Below are 19,997 nucleotides of genomic sequence, written 5' to 3' on the forward strand. Positions count from 1 at the left end.
TTTGAGTCTCAAAGGATAAAGACGTGGGGATGGCTGACCAAAGGCAAAGGACCACATATGCTTAGGAGGAAAGTGTACAAGAGCACTCACTTCTTCCCAGGAACCACATCTGGTATGCTATGGCCAGAGGGAAGGGGTGTGGAGGTGCAGCAAGAGATGAAGCTGGCAACGAGAGAGGAAGCAGACCCAGAATGTGCTGCACCAAATGGAAGGATTAAAGAAGAACATTAAAGATGATCTATATTAAGGCTTCTGAAATTTATCCAGTGTTGGATGGGTTGTAAAGGGAAGTACTTCTCACAGTTGTGGTGTACAGGTGACAAACGCTTTTCCCCCTCCCAGCCCAGCAGTAGTTAACTCGTCCCCTTTAAATGCTTGCTCAGCTCAGTCAGAATATTCACAGGATAGATCTGCATTTTAGGAGGATCCTTCCGGCAGGCCCCCAGAGATAACTACTGGTTCTAAGTGATAATGGAACACAGAATCAGGGCCTGGGGAAAAGGGAGTAAGGGAATGGACAGTGTGGAGGGAAAAAGAGGTCCTAATGAGTCGATGAGACAAGTTTCACTTTTTCAATACTGCTCAGCCTGAACATTCAATTAATGAAATCAAACATGTACCTTTGGCATTCTTAGCTCCTACTCTAAGCATCAGACATATTTTATTCAAGTGTGAGTATAAAAATGCATTTCACATGCATCGTTTTTATAGCGATACATTTTTCAAAAATTCATTCTTAAAGTCAAGAATCATTGACATATTCACCCATGCCTCCGTTAGATAGAAGAGATCACGTTTCTCCCAACTTCAGCAAATTAAGATGTTAGCATATACTGGAAGGCAGTATCTTTTTAAAGTGTCCAGGAAGGTAGTTCCTTCCATTAAAAATGAGAAATTAACTAAACAGATACAAATTGTGCCCACAGTGCATATTAAAACATAACAATACAAGGCTCCAGAAACCCAGCCGTGCAGAAAAGAGCCCTGGGCAACACTTGATCAGAAGTGGTTCAGAGAAAAGTGCTTCCCAGTTGAGCCTACCTTCCATTTCAGAACAGAAAAGAGCAGAAGGGTAGGCCTCCACAACTGCCAGGTCGGTTTTAATTAAAGTATTTGTACATAGTAACTTTTCCAGTGGGAAAGAAGTTACCTGCAGGACAGTCAAGGATACACTTTGGGACCGCTCTCAATGAAGAAAGCAGAAAAGTGCAGAGTAATCCTACAAATCCATGAACTGTAATGAAGAGTTCCTTGATTCCCTGCAGGATTCTGCAAATCCTTCATTGCAGGCCCTGCAGAGAAATTGTACTTTTCAGCTGTCTCTATTGAATGTGTAATGGAGTGATGATATTTTAACTCAAATCAAAAGATGCGTATAAAAAACTTGGTCAAACCAACTACGATTGGTTATATTAATAAGTTAATTCCTTCATAGTGAGTACTCATTTACACTCCGCTTTTGGTCTCTTGTAATACCAGCTAATTGTAACATAAAGGAAACAAAAAAGTGTGATTTTAACTTAAAGAAACTGGAACCATTAGAGAGCCACAGAAACGAAGCCTACAGTGAAATGGAGTCCGCTCAGTCGCTGGCTGAAGCGATTCATTTCAGGACCCTAGCAAAGCTCCACTGCAACTGGAACTGTTCCTGATTTCTGGGCATGTCCCACAGGACTCTCACGTTTTCAATGTCTAAGTTCCATCCTTTACAATTGTAAGGGTGAAAGATAAAAGGACAAGGACACGAAAAAGGACAAAGCAAGGACAAATATGTGAAATGTGATATAGCAGATAAAGCACTGGATGGGGTTTAGGAAAACCAGGCACTATTCCTAACTGTCCCTCTGTGGCCAGAGGCAAACTGTTAAATATCTATAAACGAGAAGAATTTCTAAGATCCTTTCCTAATATAAAACTACACGATCTTACAACTGCCAACACTACTTATGACTCATTCCCAAAGCTTAATGCCCAGAAAATTTCAAATTAAGACTATTTCTGGGTTTAAAAAAATCCCTAAGGAATCTCAGAGACTACCTTTTCTCACATAAGTAACAGAGAACTCCCAAACAAATGTTTATCATGCAAATAAATTACATCAGGAAGATTTCCACATTATAATGAACCTTGTGTGACTTACAAGAATGTTCCCTATGTCTTATGTTTTTATGAATTACCTAGAAGAAATAAAATACATTCGAGAAAACTGATGATTCTCCAATTCTGTATCTCATTCCCAGAGCAAATACATCGCAATAACTTGGAAAGTTAGACCACAAAACCAACCATGTTTCACATATTTCTTTTGTCTGGTGAAAAGTAAAATTGAACTTCATTTTAAATTATTCCCTTACACTTTCAGTCTTTAAATATTTTTCCCTAAGTAAACTTTAGTACCTACCAGCTGGCCAAGTTCAAAACTTTCTGCATCTTATTTCCATCATGAACTTTGGCCATTAAATATATGCTTCCCTGTCTTACCTCTATTATCTCATTTCTAAAAAATGAGGTAGTCTTATTAGATAATTCTTTTAAAAGCTTCTCCCTTGCCCAAATACATCTTAAAATACATACCTCCATGTGATACCAAAGGTTGGTCTAGGAGACGGATATGGCCATATATCCAAGGCAGGCTTTGCATTGTAATTAAAATAAGGGACTTCTCGGATTCCTCCTTTTCGGGCCAACTTTTTTAAGTCATCATTAGGCAAAACAAATATGCTCTTCTTACTGCTCTTGGTAATAAACTTTCTATAGGATGGCAGAGCTGTACCTGAACGAGTCTTCTTGGGTCTTGAAAATTTCATGAGTTTCACTTTGTCTCTTGTGGAATATTCTTTGCTCACAGTCATAGATGTTACCAGAGTGCCTCCTGCAGTGGTCAGTGAGTCTGTCACTGTCGTGGTGACCACGGTTTTGCTCTGTTCCTTCACAGAGATGATGTCCACACTGCTCCCTGTGGAGGGCGTGGAAAGCTTTGTTACTGTTGTGGTGGTGGTTGTGACAGTGGATTTGGCACAATTTTCTGTAGCAGAGACCACAGTTTGCTTATCGCCTTTTGCTACCTTGATTACGGTTTTTGATTCTGTGGCCACAGTGGATGTCATGGTGGTGACTTCTGTGATGACCGTTTTTCTTTTAGATTCTCCATTGACATTTTCATCTTTGGTGGTGGGCAGACCATTTTCATCAATATAATCATTACTGAGGTTAGAGTCCTCTCCAGAAGTAACAGGTGATGGAGTAACTTTCTTAACTTCCGAGGTTTCAATTTCCATGTCTTCTCCCTGGCCCATTGAAGCACTTTCTGGACGAGATGGTGGAGGAGTGGCAGCTTGTGCACTCTCAGACTCTGTGGTTGACGGCAGGGTCTCTAGGCCATCTCGGTAGTCACTTTCAGCGTCTGAAGATCTCAGTAAACATGATTTTGTTTCCAAGTTGTTTTTTTCATTAAAATCTTCCATGATGACATCACCATTCATGAATGGCTTCATAGCAGATTCCTTAACAGTCAAAGACTTAATATCATTTTCAGGAATTATTTTATTTATATTATTAACCTTTGGTTCAATGTCACCACTTACTACTTTACTCTCAGAGATTTCTTTCAAGCATTCACCTTTCAAATATACTTTAGGTTTATTATCTCTTCCATTTATTTGAAAGGTACTTGCTTTCTGTCCTTTCTTTTCAGACTCTCGATTTTCATTATTCTTTTTGTCGGTGATACTTTTTAGATTTATTTGAGCAACACATTTATTAACTGGTCTCTCCTCTAAGTTCTGTTCTTGACTTGGTTTTTTACCATTTGCTTCAGTTACCTTAGTCTGCAGCCTGTCATCATAGTTTCCAGTGGACTTCTCTGAAACAAAATCACGTTTCAATGGTTCCAAGCCTTCAACACCTTGTTCTTGAGTTATGAACTGTTCAGAAATACTTTCATTGCTATTCTGAACAACCATATCTTCTTCACTGCTGTCTTGAATAGACATAGTATCAGAACTATTTTCCAAAGTGCTATTATATTCAGAGTCACATCCCAGTTTTCCTTCAAAGTCCACTGCTTTTGACAGAGATGGGATATCTCTATCATCGGCACTTCTTGGTACTGATGGAAGTAAAGGGCTCCGGGAAGGAGAAACAATGGTGTCAATATCCTCCTGTATAAGTGGTTTTTTGTTCTTATAGACCACAGTACCAATTTCATTTGCACTGGCTAGTCTAGAGTCATCAATGAGAAAATCACCTCCTTTTGTTTTAATCTTACTGGGTTCCTGGCTTTTACTGGCAGGTTCAGAGATACTCTCATCTATGTCATTTCCAATGGAATTTTGTTTCTGACAGTTTGTCTCTGGGCTCTGAATGGAGACGTCATCTAACATTTGATCTTTTGGATAAAGTTTGTTTGCTGTATGATCAGGATCACTGATTCCAAGAATTGAGGAATCACTTTGTGAACATCCCTGAATCAAGTCTTCAGATTTATCATTACTTGCATTAGGGCTTTCTTCTTGTCTAAGCAAGTCACTCGGACACCCTTCTTTTGCTTTTGTTGTTATTGATGCCTCAGAGAGACTTTTCGAAGAATTTGTAGAGGTCTTTCCTGTACCCTTAATTCCACCCTCCAACTTCATTTTCTCAAGGCGCTGTTTTTCTTCCAGTGTAAACTGTTTAATTCTCCTTTCAAGAAGTCCATCTAGTTTGGATGATTTAGTTTTCTTTTTATAACTAGTCCTTAGATGAAAACCCTCACTGACATTGACCACATCTACTTGAGAACTTTCCTGATAATTTATATGTGACTCTGTTTTCACATCATCTATTTCCATTGGTTCTTCCTTAAAGGATTTATCATTTTCAGAATCTATAACTTCTTTTACATCTGTGAAACAAAGACATTTATATAAGTGTAATTTTTAGTCTGAAATGTGGAATTCATATTTTTATTTTAAAAACTACCAGCTTTTATTTTCACTCAAGAGCTTAAATATAAATATCTATTACTTCAAAGTTTCTGATATATGATTAAAATAGGTCAATGGATAGGGCTGAACTTTATAAAACATTAAAAAACAGATATATTTCAAATATTTAGATATTCTGATCCTTAGTATCCAAAAATGGAATGCCATAATAAAAAATTACTTAGTATGCTATAGCTATTGCATACACCAATACAGTATACCTTCATGTTAAGATTTTGTATAGAGTATTTTATAGTTATATCTTAAGGCTCATGAATTATCCAGCTTATCTAGTTTTTTTTTTTTTTTTTTTTTTTAAAGATTTTATTTTTTTCCTTTTTCTCCCCAAAGCCCCCCGGTACATAGTTGTGTATTCTTCGTTGTGGGTCCTTCTAGTTGTGGCATGTGGGACGCTGCCTCAGCGTGGTCTGATGAGCAGTGCCATGTCCGCGCCCAGGATTCGAACCAATGAAACACTGGGCCGCCTGCAGCGGAGCGCGCAAACTTAACCACTCGGCCACGGGGCCAGCCCCTTATCTAGTTTTTAAAAATCAACTTTTCACAAAAGACAATAAGTTCCTCAAAAGGTTGAAAGTAGAGTTATCTCATGACCTAGAAATTCCACTCCCAGGTATTTACTCAAGAGAAAAGAAAACATACGTCCACACAAGAACTCGTATAGAAATGTTTATATCAGCATTATTCATAATACCAAAAGTAGAAACAACCCAAATGGCCATCAACTGATGAACGGATAAACAAAACGTGGCACATCCATACAACAGAATATTACCAAAAATAAAAAGGAATGAAAGAATACTGATACATGCTACAACATGAACGAACTCTGAAAACATGCTAAGTAAAAGAAGCCAGTCACAGAGGACCAAATGTTACATGATTCCATTTATATGGAATGTCCAAAATAAGCAAATCCATAGAGACAGAAAATAGACTGGCAGGCCGGGGAGATTTAGGGAGGACTGGGAACTGACTGCTAATGAGAATGAGGTTTCTTTTTGGGGGATGAAAATGTCCTAAAATTGACTGTGGGATGACTGAACAACTCTTGTGAAATACTAAACACCACTGAAGTATGTACTTTAAATAGGTGAATCACACAGCACATGAATTATGTTTCAATAAAGTTGTTCCAAAAAAAGATAATGCAGTACCTTTCCTGCTGTGTGAACTAGATCCAGTGCATTCTCACCACCCCCAGCTGCTCTCCACACTGGACTCTCCTTACCTTGGTCCTTCTCAGTAATCTTTGAAATGTCCATTTCACTTTGGTCTGCTCCTTTTGCAGCATCTGAATCTTTTACCTCTCCTTTCTCAGAATCAGGCTCTGTTTTTATTTTTTTTGGACTTCGTGGACTTTTTATTCTATCTGCTTCATCCATATTTTCACCCACATTATTTTTGGCTAAAAAGAACCAAGTATACAGTAATTACAGGTATTTCAATTATTAGCAATTTACTTTAATATATCTAGTTTAGTGGAAATTATCAAGTATTTCCCAGCAATTTATACTGCATTATTTCTTACTTAAAAACAAAACAAGAGTTGAAGATACTATATACTTTCTTATATGCTCTGCTAACCTAAAGCATAAAAGGAAGGACTGCATCTTAGATGTGCTTCAGAAGCCTTCACATGAGACTATTTCAGCTTGTTCAGTGACTCCAGAAAGCCTGCATCAGTGGCTTCTAACATACTTCATGTCAAAGAACCGTATCAGAATTGGACAAATGCTATGATCTCCTACCCAGAAAAAAAATACATACACAAACTTTTGTAATCAATTTCAATGCATTCTTGGATAGCCTTGAAGTTTATCCATGAACTCCAGGTGAAGAATGCTTAAGTCTGTATCACTGAGTAAAAGAGGCAAGAGAAATAACCAAATGCAATGTGTGGTTTTGTTTGGACCCGACTGCCAACAGTAAAACAGCATCTCTGAGACAACTGGGGCAATTAGAATATGAACTGAGAATCAGAGAATTAATATGTTAAATATTAACTCGTTGAATGTGATAATGGCATGATGGCTATGGACAAAAATGTCCAGTTCAGTTAGAGATATACACTGAACTACTTTTGATAAATAATATGATTTTTGGAATTTGCTTTAAATGCAGGGAGAAAACTCCATAAAAAAAGTGGGCAGTGACAACTGAAAGAAGAGTGTCAGAATCTGCCAACTCTTGAAGATGAATGATGGTTACATGGGAGTTCATTATTCTCCTCTCTCTTACTTTTGTGTAGTTTCAAATTTTCCATAAGAAAAAAAATCAAACCCACAAAACAGAACTATTCTCTAGATCAACATTCTTGGGCCTTAGAGGTATTTTCTACCTTTTTCTTCTTGACTTGAACCCAAATATGCCAATGACCTAGCAAGGTGTACCTATTTTTTATTTAAATGAATGACTCCTCCCAGAAAGGTTTGGCTGAGGGAAAGGAAAAGAGCGCAAAAAATACACTTAGTACTTGGCAAGTCAACAGGATACTGGTGAGAGAAGAATCATAAAAAAGGATGATGGGATCTGTCTGGACCTCACAGGTAACAAAGGATAAAAAACTAAACTGATACTCTCCTTATTCAATGCGTCTTTAGTTATTTCAGAACAACTGGGCAACATCTTTCCAATGGTTCCAAGTAGCTCACAAAGAGCTTTCCAGGACAGTGGCACCCCATCTATAAGCTATAAGAAGCCTGATACTTAAAGCAGACAACTATAAAATGTTTGGGGTTTTTTCCTATTAAAAGTCTTCTGACATAAAGAATATTAATACATATCCTTTATCAAAGCTTATAAATTAATGTGGAAAACGCATACAGTCTGAGTTAGCAGAGAGGTTAGAGAAAAGGGACACAGTCAGTGGCTAAACAAGCCCAACACTCTGGTCTTCTGATGCTATGTCAAGAGTTCCCGAGCTGCATTTCTCTCTGTTTTTCAACACACTTGTGCCTCTGTCATATGATCAGATTAAATTAGCTGTTATTATAGGGACTAGTAATTCTGAGATTATAAATAGTATAAAAATATACTGTTGCCTTCACTGTAATTCCCACTCTGTAGTTAAGTTAAGCTAACAATGCGCATTGCTGCTTTCTTCCCTGCTACCACCTGGGAGGAGAGGCTCAAAAGATGCTAGAAGATCAACTCAGTACCCGACTAGATAAAGGCCCAGCATCTGGACAGTGAAACACCCTACGCTAAAGAAAAGAGATACAAAATAAATTTGCAAAAGCCTAAGTATTTTGCATATTGATAATCTGGGTTTTATTACACAGGTGAAACCACATCAGACAGAATTAAACAAAAGTTCTCTATAATTCTAAGTGCTATATGGGTAACTGGAGCAACAAAATGGTAATAAAAAAATTGTAACCATCTTTTGGAATTTATTATAACAGACAATTAGCTTGAATATCATCAGATAATAATAGAACGGAATATTGACTATTTCTATTTAGCAAATAGAAGGATTTATTGAGCATCTACTATGTGCAAGACGCTCCTAGTTCCTATAAAATAAATTCTAGTGAGCCTTATAAAACACATATTTGTTCGTTAAGAGGTAATCAAAAGATAAATTTCCCAAATTAAGAGTTTCAAAAATCTACCAGTCTGGGTTTCACCAGAACCATTCACCAGCAAGCCAAATCCGTTAGCTCACTATGTATACAGTACTTATTTGGGACTATAGCATAGGCTTCACAGGAAAGGACACATCACATCATAAATCAGCAAATTATATTGCATAGTGAACAGAACTACTTTTGAAAATTGCTTAGATAACAAAGGAAAGATGGCACAGTAGAGTGCAAAAGGGCAATGGAAGCCAGAAGACATGGGTTTCAGCTAGGATTCTATCACTCCATCTGTGTGAACTTCAGTATGTTGCTTAACATCTTCTTGAAATAATTTGCTCGTGTAACATGAGTTTCAAAATATGTGGTCTCTTAAAACAGCAGTTCACCTCTAGAGTTCTGTGATTCTAAATACCAAGATCATTATCCAGGAGCATAAATTGGGTTAATACCTCATTTATGTGATAGTGTTACAGAAGCCTCTAACACTTGTTTCTGGTTTTGTGTGCTACAAGGCTGAGGTCATCAGACATGTGAGTTCTCAAGAAGTCAAGCAGTACTGAATTTAAGATTTCAAAAGAAAAATTAGGTGGCTGAGGCCTTTTTTTTAAAAAAACAAGTTCTATTCTCTCATCTTTCTTTAACTGAAATCCTAGACATCAAAATCCTGTGAATAAAGGTAACTTAAAAATTTTTAAAGTGTATATAATTAATAAACTACATTAGTAATTTTGCATGTTCTACAAATTTCAGAAAAACACTTTTATCCAAAATATGGTTAATATACTACAAATTCATAAGAAATAATACAAATCAGAAAGAATTATGCAGGAAAAATAACTTCAATTACTTACTTCCTTCTAATGACTTTCTGTAATTCACATTAGTATTGCCTGGCAATTTAGGAACAAACCTATAAACATGAGTTTTACTAATCCAGCTCCAACCACCATATCCTGTTACTCTGTATTCCTCTCCTTTTTGTTTCCAAACCTGGTGTAAATGAAAACATTCTGATTAAATAAGAAGAGAATGCTTATAAAGCATACGTGGATTTAGACATTTTTACCAAAAGAGATCAACAGTCAGGCAAATTAATTAAATTTATCAATTTTATTTTCACTGAGACTCAAAGACTTACCAAAAAAACTCAATACTTCTTTCTAATATGAAAAATCTAACAGTTTTCCAACAACTTCAACAAATAGGTCTAATGACTCACCCATATTCTAAGATAAACCCACGCTTACAAAACTGGTAGTTTGGTCCAACCAGACTAATTAAAAGATTGTGTCAATAGCAAAACAAAATGATTAAATATTCAAAGTTGCAGAACAGAAGTCTCAGAAATGGCTAACACTATTTTAAATGATTATAATAAAAATTACCTGATGTTTAACTGGAAATGTATATTTTACCCATGTAGCCTGTTGCATTGTTTCTTCCTCTTCCTGTTTTTTCTCTTTTTTTTTGACTTTCTCTTTTTCTTCTCTTTCAATTGATGTCATCCTGTGTAACCTAAGAATATATGGATAGAAAGACAGAATTATATTTATCTTTGAAAAATAAAAAAGATAAAAGTATAGCACTGAAAATAAGGAAGATAAAAACAAAGAATGGTTAGAGCATTTATAATCCCACAACCTAGACAACCCCAACTCATAAAAATAAATAGATGTATAATTCTATAATAGGAAAAATCAAACAGTACAAAAAGGCAAAAACCAAAACATGCTACCCTTCCCATATGCCTCCCCACAAGACATACACTCACTTATGCCTTATTCCTGAAACATTCCATGCATACACCAACATTATCTTTACACAAAAGGGATATTAGATGGCAAACACGACAGTTTTTAATCAATGAATAATTACACTAGGAGATCTTTCCATACCACAAGACACAGACCTTTTTAAAGAATTAAATAATAAACCACTGCATGGACATAAGTATAAGTTACTGAACCACTTCCCTATTAAAGAGAATACTTTATTTCCTTCCCCAAAAAAGACCAACAAATCCAAAAACTTTTATTTGATCAATCCGTATTTCTGATTCTTTCTATCTAGCACTGGGGATTTTAAAGGCTTCACAGGGTTCACTAACAGGATTCAGGCTTCCTACACCCTCAGAGAATGGGACCACATGCTTCCTGCTTTGGGGTGAGGGGAAGGACTGGGAAGGGAGGACCATATTGGTTAGGCATCAAGCTCAGGCATGAGGCACAAGCCACACTCTTTTTCCAGGCAGGAGAACAGTTATGACTGCACTCGGCAGTAAGGAGATGGGCAGGCCTGTGGTGAGGCTCTACATTAAGGTGATTACACTACATGTTTGTAAATGGGAGTACTTCCCATCAACCGTCACACTAACCAAAACCTACGAAGGGAGAAGCCCCTGTCTCTAACAGCTCTAGTGGTAGAAGAAACGCTTTTTGTCACACCCTACCCAGATGCAGCCAATTTCGCAAGCATGGCTATATGGAATAAATAAAGAGATCTTTTCTCAATTTGGGGTAAGGGGAGGTGCTAGAAAGAAGTGAGAGAGAATTTAATTCTTTTTATTTCCATCCCTCTACCAAAAACTCCCTTATCTATTAACCTATCTCCATTTTCAAGAAAGCTTTGTGTCCCTGTGACTAGAGGACCCTAGAATCTAGCCTCCCCCAGGCAAAGGGTTCATGCCTATTCACTGCACACAATGAGTATAGCAAACATTCTTCATTCTCTCACAACTGACAGCAGGAGCGGAAACGGAGTGCATTCTCATCCAGGACAAGCTTACTGACTCAAATATCATCGACCTGCCACTACTTTTGGAACCACAGTGTGGGGCACGCTCTGGAGGCACAGCATGGTGGATAACCTGACCACCTGAGCCCAGCAGAGTGAGGAGGGAGTGACTGAGCCAGGACCAAGCAATATTTCTCAACAGAGTTTTTGTGGGCTTAGCTTTAAACACCTCTGAGAGGCCAGGTCCAGCACAGCAACTGAGCCATCTTCACTGACAGTGGCCAGGAACGAAGCGCTGTGTGGGGAGAACACCAGTGCAGTGACACTCTGGGAGCTCACAGCTGGGCACTCAGCTTGTGCTCTTGGTGTTCACCCCGGAAACAGGTCCATTTTCATCACCAAATACAAAGGCTTCACACTTTGCTGAGGATGCCAGGCCAGTGAGCTTGTATTGTAGCTAATCTGTGATGTTAGCTGTCTCAGAGTAAATTCTATTGTTTTCACTGCCACCAAGACAATCCTTACGGGGAAAGACAGCAGCAAAGGTGAGCTCCAAAAGAATTCAATTCCATTTGTTAGAGCAGAAATCCTGGCTACTTCTGGCAGCCCAGAGGCCCCAGAAAGGAAGGTCCATCAGGCCAGTACTGTGCAGCCTCTAGCTGCTACGCCATACTGGTGGGCGCACTGGGTGGCAGGTGTTCCTTCCACATCTCCACAGTTCAGCTGAGAGCTGGACAAGGAGGAAGAACTAAGCTTCAGCTCCACTCCTCATCTCCACAGGGTGCCCAGGGTTTTGTTGTGTTTGTTTTGCTATTATAAATAAAACTGCGATAAACAATGTTTTATGTCTTTCTCAGTAAACTTGAGGAGCATCTTCCTATGTTCCCGAGTGGTGCGATGGCCGAGTCTAAAGGTATTCAAAATGCTGACAGCGCCAAATTGCTCTTCAGAACTGTACACTTCACACGCCAATTATAAACCCATAATTATAAGGCCACTCTCCTTTCCCATACCTTCACTCATGTTAGTATCAAACTTCTACATTAGCCCAATTGACAGATAAGAAATACTATCCCATGGTGTTCATTTACATTTCTTTATTATGAGAGAAGTAACCATTTTTTTTATGTCTACTGGCCTTTCATATTTATTTTTCTGCAAAATGACTGTTCAAATCCTTTGTCTTGTCTGTACTGGACTATTAGTCCTTTTCATCTATAAAAGATCTTTGCCAATTACGGAAATTTTCCATTGTGGTGCAAATATTTTTCCTCAGTTTGTCATCTGTCTTTTGAGTTTGATTATAATATTATTTTTCCACTCAGAATTTTAAATACATATATCCACTCTTTTCCTTTATGGCATCTGGGTTTTATATCTGTTTAAAAAGAAAGTATCACAACAAAAACAAATTAATCCATGCTTTCTTAAGTTTTTTTGTTACTTTAAGAGTATGGTTTTAAAAAAAAATCTTCATTTATCTGAAAGTTTCTGCTGAAGCAAGGATCTAGGTGATATTCTCCCCAAATATGCCCTCTTTCCTTCTCAGACATGCAATGCTATCACAGCTAGATTCCCACATGTTTAGGTCTGTTTCTGGATTATCTGTTTGATTCCACTGCTCTACTTCTGCAGTACAAATTATTTTGATTACTGTAGCTTCAAAAGACGTTCTAAGACCTATTTGCTTTTTTTCTGATCCCTACCTCCCTTTTCTTGTGCATTCATTTTTCTAGATGAAATATTAGTATCATTTTGGCCAAGCCTCCCTGACCCTCAAGGAGGGAAACCCTATTCACAATGCAAAAGAATACTAATTTTGATAGATTAAATTAATATACATTAATATAATGCATGGCATGTTTAGAAAAGGAAATATACGTTATCTATGCATATGATATACCTTTTCATTTACTCAAAGTATCCTTTATATCTTTAAGTAAAGTTTTAATGATTTCTTTGGATGATCCTGAATGTTTCCTGTTAAATTTATTCCTAGTTGTCTGAGGGTCTTTTTTGTTGTTGCTAGGGTCTTTTCTTTCATTATAATTTTTAAAAATATGTAAAATGTAACCAGGTTAAGAAACAGAACTTTATCAATAATGAATACATCTGAAGCTAGTGTGTCCCACTCCCAGACAGTCGCTATCCTGACTTTTGTTTTATCCTTCCCTTGCTCTTCATTATAGTTTTACCAGCTATGTGTGTATCTCAAACAGGATAAAGTTTGGCTTTTAAAAGCTCAGTAGTAAGAATAAAGCTACAGTCACGTATAACTTAATGATGGGCATACCTTCTGAGAAATGCATTGCTAGGTGATTTCATCGTTGTGCAAACATGGTAGAGTGCACTTACACAAATCCAGATGGTATAGCCTACTATACCTCTGGGCTGTATGCTACTAATCTTATGGGACTACCATCATATGTGCAGTCTGTCAACTGAAATGTCGCTATGCGGCACACGACTGTAGCTGCATGAGCAAAAGAGCAACACTGTTACTATTAAAGGAGGGTTCCCAGGAAAAAATAAACCTGCCTCTCTCTGGGTCACCGTTTACAAGAGCCTCTTCTGGTGAAATCAGAGGGCGAGGTCATGAGCAAGGGCCAGAAGACAGCGGGCTCATCACCTTCAGGGCATCTGGCAAGACTGTGTAAATGGGTACAGCGCAGAGATAGGATCCAAAGCTGATGGCTCTGTACTCCCCGCTTTCGTGTCTTTTGAGGATTCTATGGTGTAAGTGGTGAAAATGCTCAGTTCTCCCCCACTAACCTGGGTAGGTTACCATTTGTCCACCTGCATTACTACTTCCATAGTTTTACTGGGGCTTATTCTCTGCTGCTCCCCTTGTCCCTGTGGGTTTATGCTTAAAAAAAATCTCTTTGCCATAGTTTTAGTGAAGTTCAGCAGGGAGCAAAATTAAATGTGTTTATTCAATTAGTTATTTTAATTCAGAACGCCCAGTGTATTTTCTACATGGTTACTATTTGTGTACATAAAACCTATTGTTCAGTACGGTAGCCAGCTTATTTAATTTCATATTGTTTCTGACAGTTTTTCAGACAATTTTCTTGAGTTTAAGTACATAATTACATCAAATAATTGTTCCTGTATCTGCCAATATATGTATGTTGTACTTCTCTTGGCAAATTGCATTGGCTAATACTTTTAAGAAGTTAAAAGACAGCAGTGATAGTGAGCATCTTTGTCTCGTTCCACCTGAATGTTAATGCTTCAAGAGCCTCGCCAAAAAGCAAAGCATGATTATTTAATTTGAAATACAACTTTAAAAAATAAAGACTATTAATCTATTCCTACTTAACTCAAGTTTTCTTTTTAAAACAAGAAATAATAATGAACTTATACCTTCTTAATAAACAAATACCTTCTTGGCATCTAATGTGATGATCAAAGTTTTCTTTCTTTGACTTCTTAAAATAGCACGGTATGAATAATGTCTTAAGAAAGGACAAATCTTCCACGCCTACTGGAAGCCAATTTAGCCATGGTTTATTATTCTTTTAATTTACTCTGGAATACATTTGCTAATGTTTTGTTTAATATTTCTCGAATACACTCTATTTGCTATTTATTATTAATCAATGGTAAATACTAACAAAGGAGATAGGGCCATAATTTTCTATTTATCTATTTCTATTTATCAAGTTTTATAACAGTTTGATACCAACAGAAATAATAATCTGCAAGATTTCCTTCTTTTTCTATTTTATGGAAGAGTTTAAATAGAATTGTTTTCTGAAATTTGAAGGACTTGCTTATGAAATCATCTGGTCCTGCCCACCTCCTTACTGATAGGTGCAGCAACATCCTTTAAACGGAACCAGAAATCCTCTTCCTCCCTGAGGAAAAAGTGTAGCCTGTGCCCTACTGTCCAAAGACTGAGATCAGTGGGGCTCCTCCACCCCAACCCTTCCCCCACCCAAAAGGAGGAGCCCAATGGCACCCTTTCTCTGTGGATGAAGGAAGCCTGAATGCTATGTTAGTGGACTCTGCGAAGGTCTAAAATCCCCAGTACCAGTGGGAGAGAATCAGAAATATTGCTTGATATGTTCCCTTTTTTATTCTTGATCTTGCTTATTTGTGCTTTCTCCTTTTTTCCCCCTTTCTTTCCTGATAATCTCATCAGATGTTTATAAATTATAATATTATCTAAGGTATGTTTGTTTTCTATTTCATCAAATATTTAATATTTGTTATTTCTTAATATTTCCTTTCTTTGGGTTGACTCCTTGAGATGTATGCTTAGCTAATTAATTTGCAGTTTTTCTTTTCTAATCTAAGCATTGAAAGCTACCAATTTTCCCTGGGTAAACTTTAGTTACATCTCACAAATTTCAATATATGTAGTATTGTCATGAACATTCAATTAAAAAAGTTTTCTAGTTTCAAATATGATTTTTCTTTGTCCAATTGTTATTTACTTAGAAGTAAATTTCTTAAGTTGTAAGCATACAGCCCTTGCATTTCCTTAAACTTTTATCAAATGTCTACATCCCTAAACAATATTGTAACATTATATTAGTATACACACTTTTAAACTTTACATAAATGGAATCACATTATACGTACTTTTTAGAAAAACAATTGTTTTCACTCTGTTGGACACTTGTGAGACTCAATTTTATTGCGACTTGCTACTCTTGTGTTTTTTCAATGCTGTATAGTAGTCCATTCAAGAATCACACAATGTAAACATGTCTGATTATGGGCATTTAGGGATTGTTACCAAATTTCCCCGTTACAAAATATTATAAGGAACACCTTTCTACACATCTTTTCACATACAGATGTAAGGTTCTGTTAAGGTATTCGATTAGGAGTAGAACTGCATTTTCAACTTTGTTTTACAAAACTCTTCTCTAACATGGTTGCAGCAATCATTACACTGGTTGTTCTTTTATCAGCAACGTATCACAATTCTCTTCCTATTATGTCACATATTTGCCAGTACTCTTTAAATTTCTGAGTCTGATGTATGTGAAATAAAAGCCCCTAGTTTTAACGTGCATTTACCTATACTTACCAAGTATCTTTCCATGTTCCTTGGCTATTTATGTTTCCTCCTCTTTTAATTATCTTTGTAACTTTGGCCTTTTTTCCCTAAATGATTTTATTTTTTTCTTATTGAATTGTAGAGTTCTTGAACATATTGTGTATACTATTTTTTGATTATAGTATAATAAAACAATAAAAGTACCTTTAACCAGTCTGTGATTCAGTCTTTTAGGATGATACATTATTACAAAACTCAAACAACAGACAACAACCCACTGTTTACCGATATATACATATGTAATAAAACCATATAGTAAAAGGAAGGGTCTAACACAAACTTAAAAATTATGGTTACCTCTCAGGAGAGGCAAGGTAATGCGAATGGAAAGCAGCTGCAATAACGATAATGTCCTTTTTTTTAAATTGGGTGGTGAATTCACAGGTGTTCATTCTATTATTACCCATTATAGCTTATATATTACATACAATCTTATGCTTATACCACATATTAAACATAAAAAAGGAAAGTCACTTGTAATATGTGCAGACACACAGACACATATGCACATTCATTCTCATCTAATAAATAACATGCTTATAAGTGCAAGAAATAATGCCCATCTTAGGTATGTTTTGGAAGATAGTGAATGAATCAGGAAGGAAAGAAAACAATCAAGAGAGAGAGAAAAGGAAGGAAGTATTAAAGGGAAGGAGGAAGAAGGAAAGAGTACAAGGAAAGGGAGACAAAGAGAGAGAGATGGAAGGGAAAAGAGAAGTGGAAGAAGAGAGAGGGAGGGAACTTCCTTTACTCCGAGGTCATAAAGATAATCTCTTTATTTTTTTCTTGGATTTTTAAAGTTTTGCTTTTCACATTTAGGATTTACTCTACCTGGAACACTGCATATGATACAAAGAATGGAACCCAATTTTCCACCATATGGATAAGTGATTGCCTCATCACCTTTTATTGACTCGTTCATCCTTTCTAATGCCACCTCTATCATATATTATATTTCCATATATGGGTTGGTTTCTTTCTGGACTGTTTATTCTGTGCCACTGGTCTATTTGTTTATCTTTGCATCTATAGCACAGTATTATTATAGGTACCCCAAGTGGGTTTTGTTACCTGGTAGGGCAAGTCATTCCATCTTGTCCTTCAAATTTAGCTTTTCTTTTATTGCCTCTTTCCATATAATTTTTTTTTTTGAGGAAGATTAGCCCTGAGCTAACTACTACTAATCCTCCTCCTTTTGCTGAGGAAGATTGGCCCTGAGCTAACATCCATGCCCATCTTCCTCTACTTTATAAGTGGGACACCTACCACAACTTGGCTTTTGTCAAGCAGTGCCATGTCCACACCCGGGATCCAAACTGGTGAACCCCAGGCCACCAAGAAGAGGAACGTGTGCACTTAACCACTGTGCCACCGGGCCAGCCCCTCTAATTTGTTAAAAATTCAGTGTGTTCTATTTTATCTCACCTCATCATATTAAAAAAGAGTTCTTTTGTATTTCAGATGTGTCATCCTAATACAATTCATGATCTAATTGTATAACTTTAAGTAACATGTTTAGAAGACTAGTCATAATGACAAGCAAGGAAGAACAAAACAAAAACCTCTATTTTTTTTAAACAGCTGCATTCCATTTTCCATTAGAATGTTCACTCTTTAGAAGCAAATTTATGAACAGTATCATCTATTCATTTTAAGCTACGTTTGAGTATTGGAGCTTTATTTAATAACACTGGGCTTAGCTCTAGTTCTTGAAGCATTGATCTCTGCCACCAGAGACATGGCTGCTTGATCCACCAACTAAGTTTCAGGATAATCACGGAATAGATGAATTGTTGGGACCGAATGGTTTTGGGCAAATCTGGAGGTAAATGCAAGATGAAAAAACAGAAATATGGAGTATTGCCTCACACATGCCTCTGACTCTCCTTGTGCTTTACCCTGATAAAGGAGGGCAGTAAGAAGCAGAATAAAGGTGTGCCCCTCATTTAGCTCCTCTCTCCCAGGATGCACAGGCTAGGATACCTTCTCTGAACCTGCCTTTTTATCCTAGGAAGAACTAAGCCCATTCCATTCCATTTGTGGAAGCCTCTACTGGTAGCAGCAATTATATTCAACAGGAGGGAGAAAAGAGAAAAAAAAAGTATCCGCAAGATTTATGTGGGGAAAACACCAAAGAAAATTGCGAGAAACCCTTAACAGATGCAAAATGTTTAGTAGGCATAAATTTATTTTTCTTAAAAAACTTTTCATTATAAGATAAAACACAGATGTAGAAAGAAACACAAATATATTTACATTAAAAAATTTACAGGGCCAGCCCCGTGGTCGAGTGGTTAAGTTCGTGCGCTCCGCTTCAGCCGCCCAGGGTTTCGCCCGTTCAGACCCTGGGCGCGGACATGGCACCGCTCATCAAGCCATGCTGAGGGAGCATCCCAGATGCCACAACTAGAAGGACCCACAACTAAAAATACCCAACTATGTACCGGGGGCTTTGGGAGAAAAAGGAAAAATAAAATCTTTAAAAAGAAAAATTACAGAATTCTATCTTTAGAGTGGGCCCTGTAGAGGGGCAGGGAAGGTAGAATGATTGTTGTCACCCTGAATAATAATCTTTTACCATAAGCTTATCTTAGTTTGTAATAATAACTTTTTAAAAACTAACTAAAGTTAAAAAACAAATCTGATATGGCTAAAAAAGTAGATTCAAGTCACAAAATTTATCTATTCTTTTTAACTATCTCCTGGGTCTACTTAGGATCTACATGGTTTTTGGCCAGACATGCAACTCTAAATACATCAGATGCCTAGCACAGTACCTGGAACATTCTAAAAAAGATATTCAAAAAATGAGTGTTCCCAAAAAAAAAAAAATGAGTTCCTTCTATTCGATAAAAATGCTTTTTAAGAAAATATTTTTATTTTCATACAGCTGGTCTCTTTTGATCTTCATTGAAATCGTATGTCATAACTAAGAACTAATGTTCATTCACGTTTACATCCTATCAAGGAGGAAAATGAGGCCAACAAGAGTTAAGTATTTAATATGGTCTTTTAGATACAATAACTCGCATTATTAATAGACTAATATTCCAAAAGGGAGTCTAAACACACCATTCGCAAAGCTCAGAATTCACTTACCTGGTATGTCCTAAAGATTCCCGCCATATGGGCAGCATCACAACTGGTTTAACTGCACACTCCAAAATAGCCAAAGCCAATGCAAATTCTCTGGGTTTACTACACATCTGAACTGCCTTGATCCAATTTGCCCTGTATTTCAGAAGGAAAAACAATTATTTCACTTCACTGATTTTAAATTAAAAGCATAAGAGTTGTAACTTATGATGACTCCATCTTATAGCGATGTGCTTCTAGGTTAAGCAGCTATAAATATACTGCACAGAAGCATAGATTTTGGACACTGGAAGGAATCCCAGAGGTCATTCCCAATTATCCTCCAATTCCTTAAACTTTCTACAAAGTTCTGCAACTCTGGCTGGCCTCCAACTAGTTAGGGATAAAGTCTCTGCTTCCCTGAAATCTTTCAAATGTTGCGCCTTCAGCATTCTGCTAAGCTTACTTCATTCAATTCACTGGTGATGGAGTTTAAAGTGTGCACATGCAATAATCATTTTGTAAATATTTAGTATATTCACAGTA

At 37.0% G+C, this 19,997-nt stretch overlaps 1 protein-coding gene across 28 annotated transcripts in view; it reads right to left on the minus strand.

Moving 5' to 3' along the window:
* Window positions 1-19,997, minus strand: part of BPTF (bromodomain PHD finger transcription factor) — a 142,480-nt gene that overhangs the window by 46,169 nt on the left and 76,314 nt on the right. For all 28 annotated transcript variants that reach the window (XM_070482095.1, XM_070482098.1, XM_070482093.1 and 25 more), the window contains 5 exons: window positions 19,476-19,607; window positions 9,955-10,084; window positions 9,421-9,559; window positions 6,214-6,390; window positions 2,575-4,882 (listed from right to left, as the gene is read on the minus strand). In XM_070482095.1, the coding sequence (XP_070338196.1) occupies window positions 2,575-4,882; window positions 6,214-6,390; window positions 9,421-9,559; window positions 9,955-10,084; window positions 19,476-19,607 (2,886 nt within the window). The remainder of the gene's footprint in view (window positions 1-2,574; window positions 4,883-6,213; window positions 6,391-9,420; window positions 9,560-9,954; window positions 10,085-19,475; window positions 19,608-19,997) is intronic.

The sequence above is a fragment of the Equus asinus genome, chromosome 13, assembly GCF_041296235.1.
Source record: "Equus asinus isolate D_3611 breed Donkey chromosome 13, EquAss-T2T_v2, whole genome shotgun sequence".
NCBI lineage: Eukaryota > Metazoa > Chordata > Mammalia > Perissodactyla > Equidae > Equus > Equus asinus.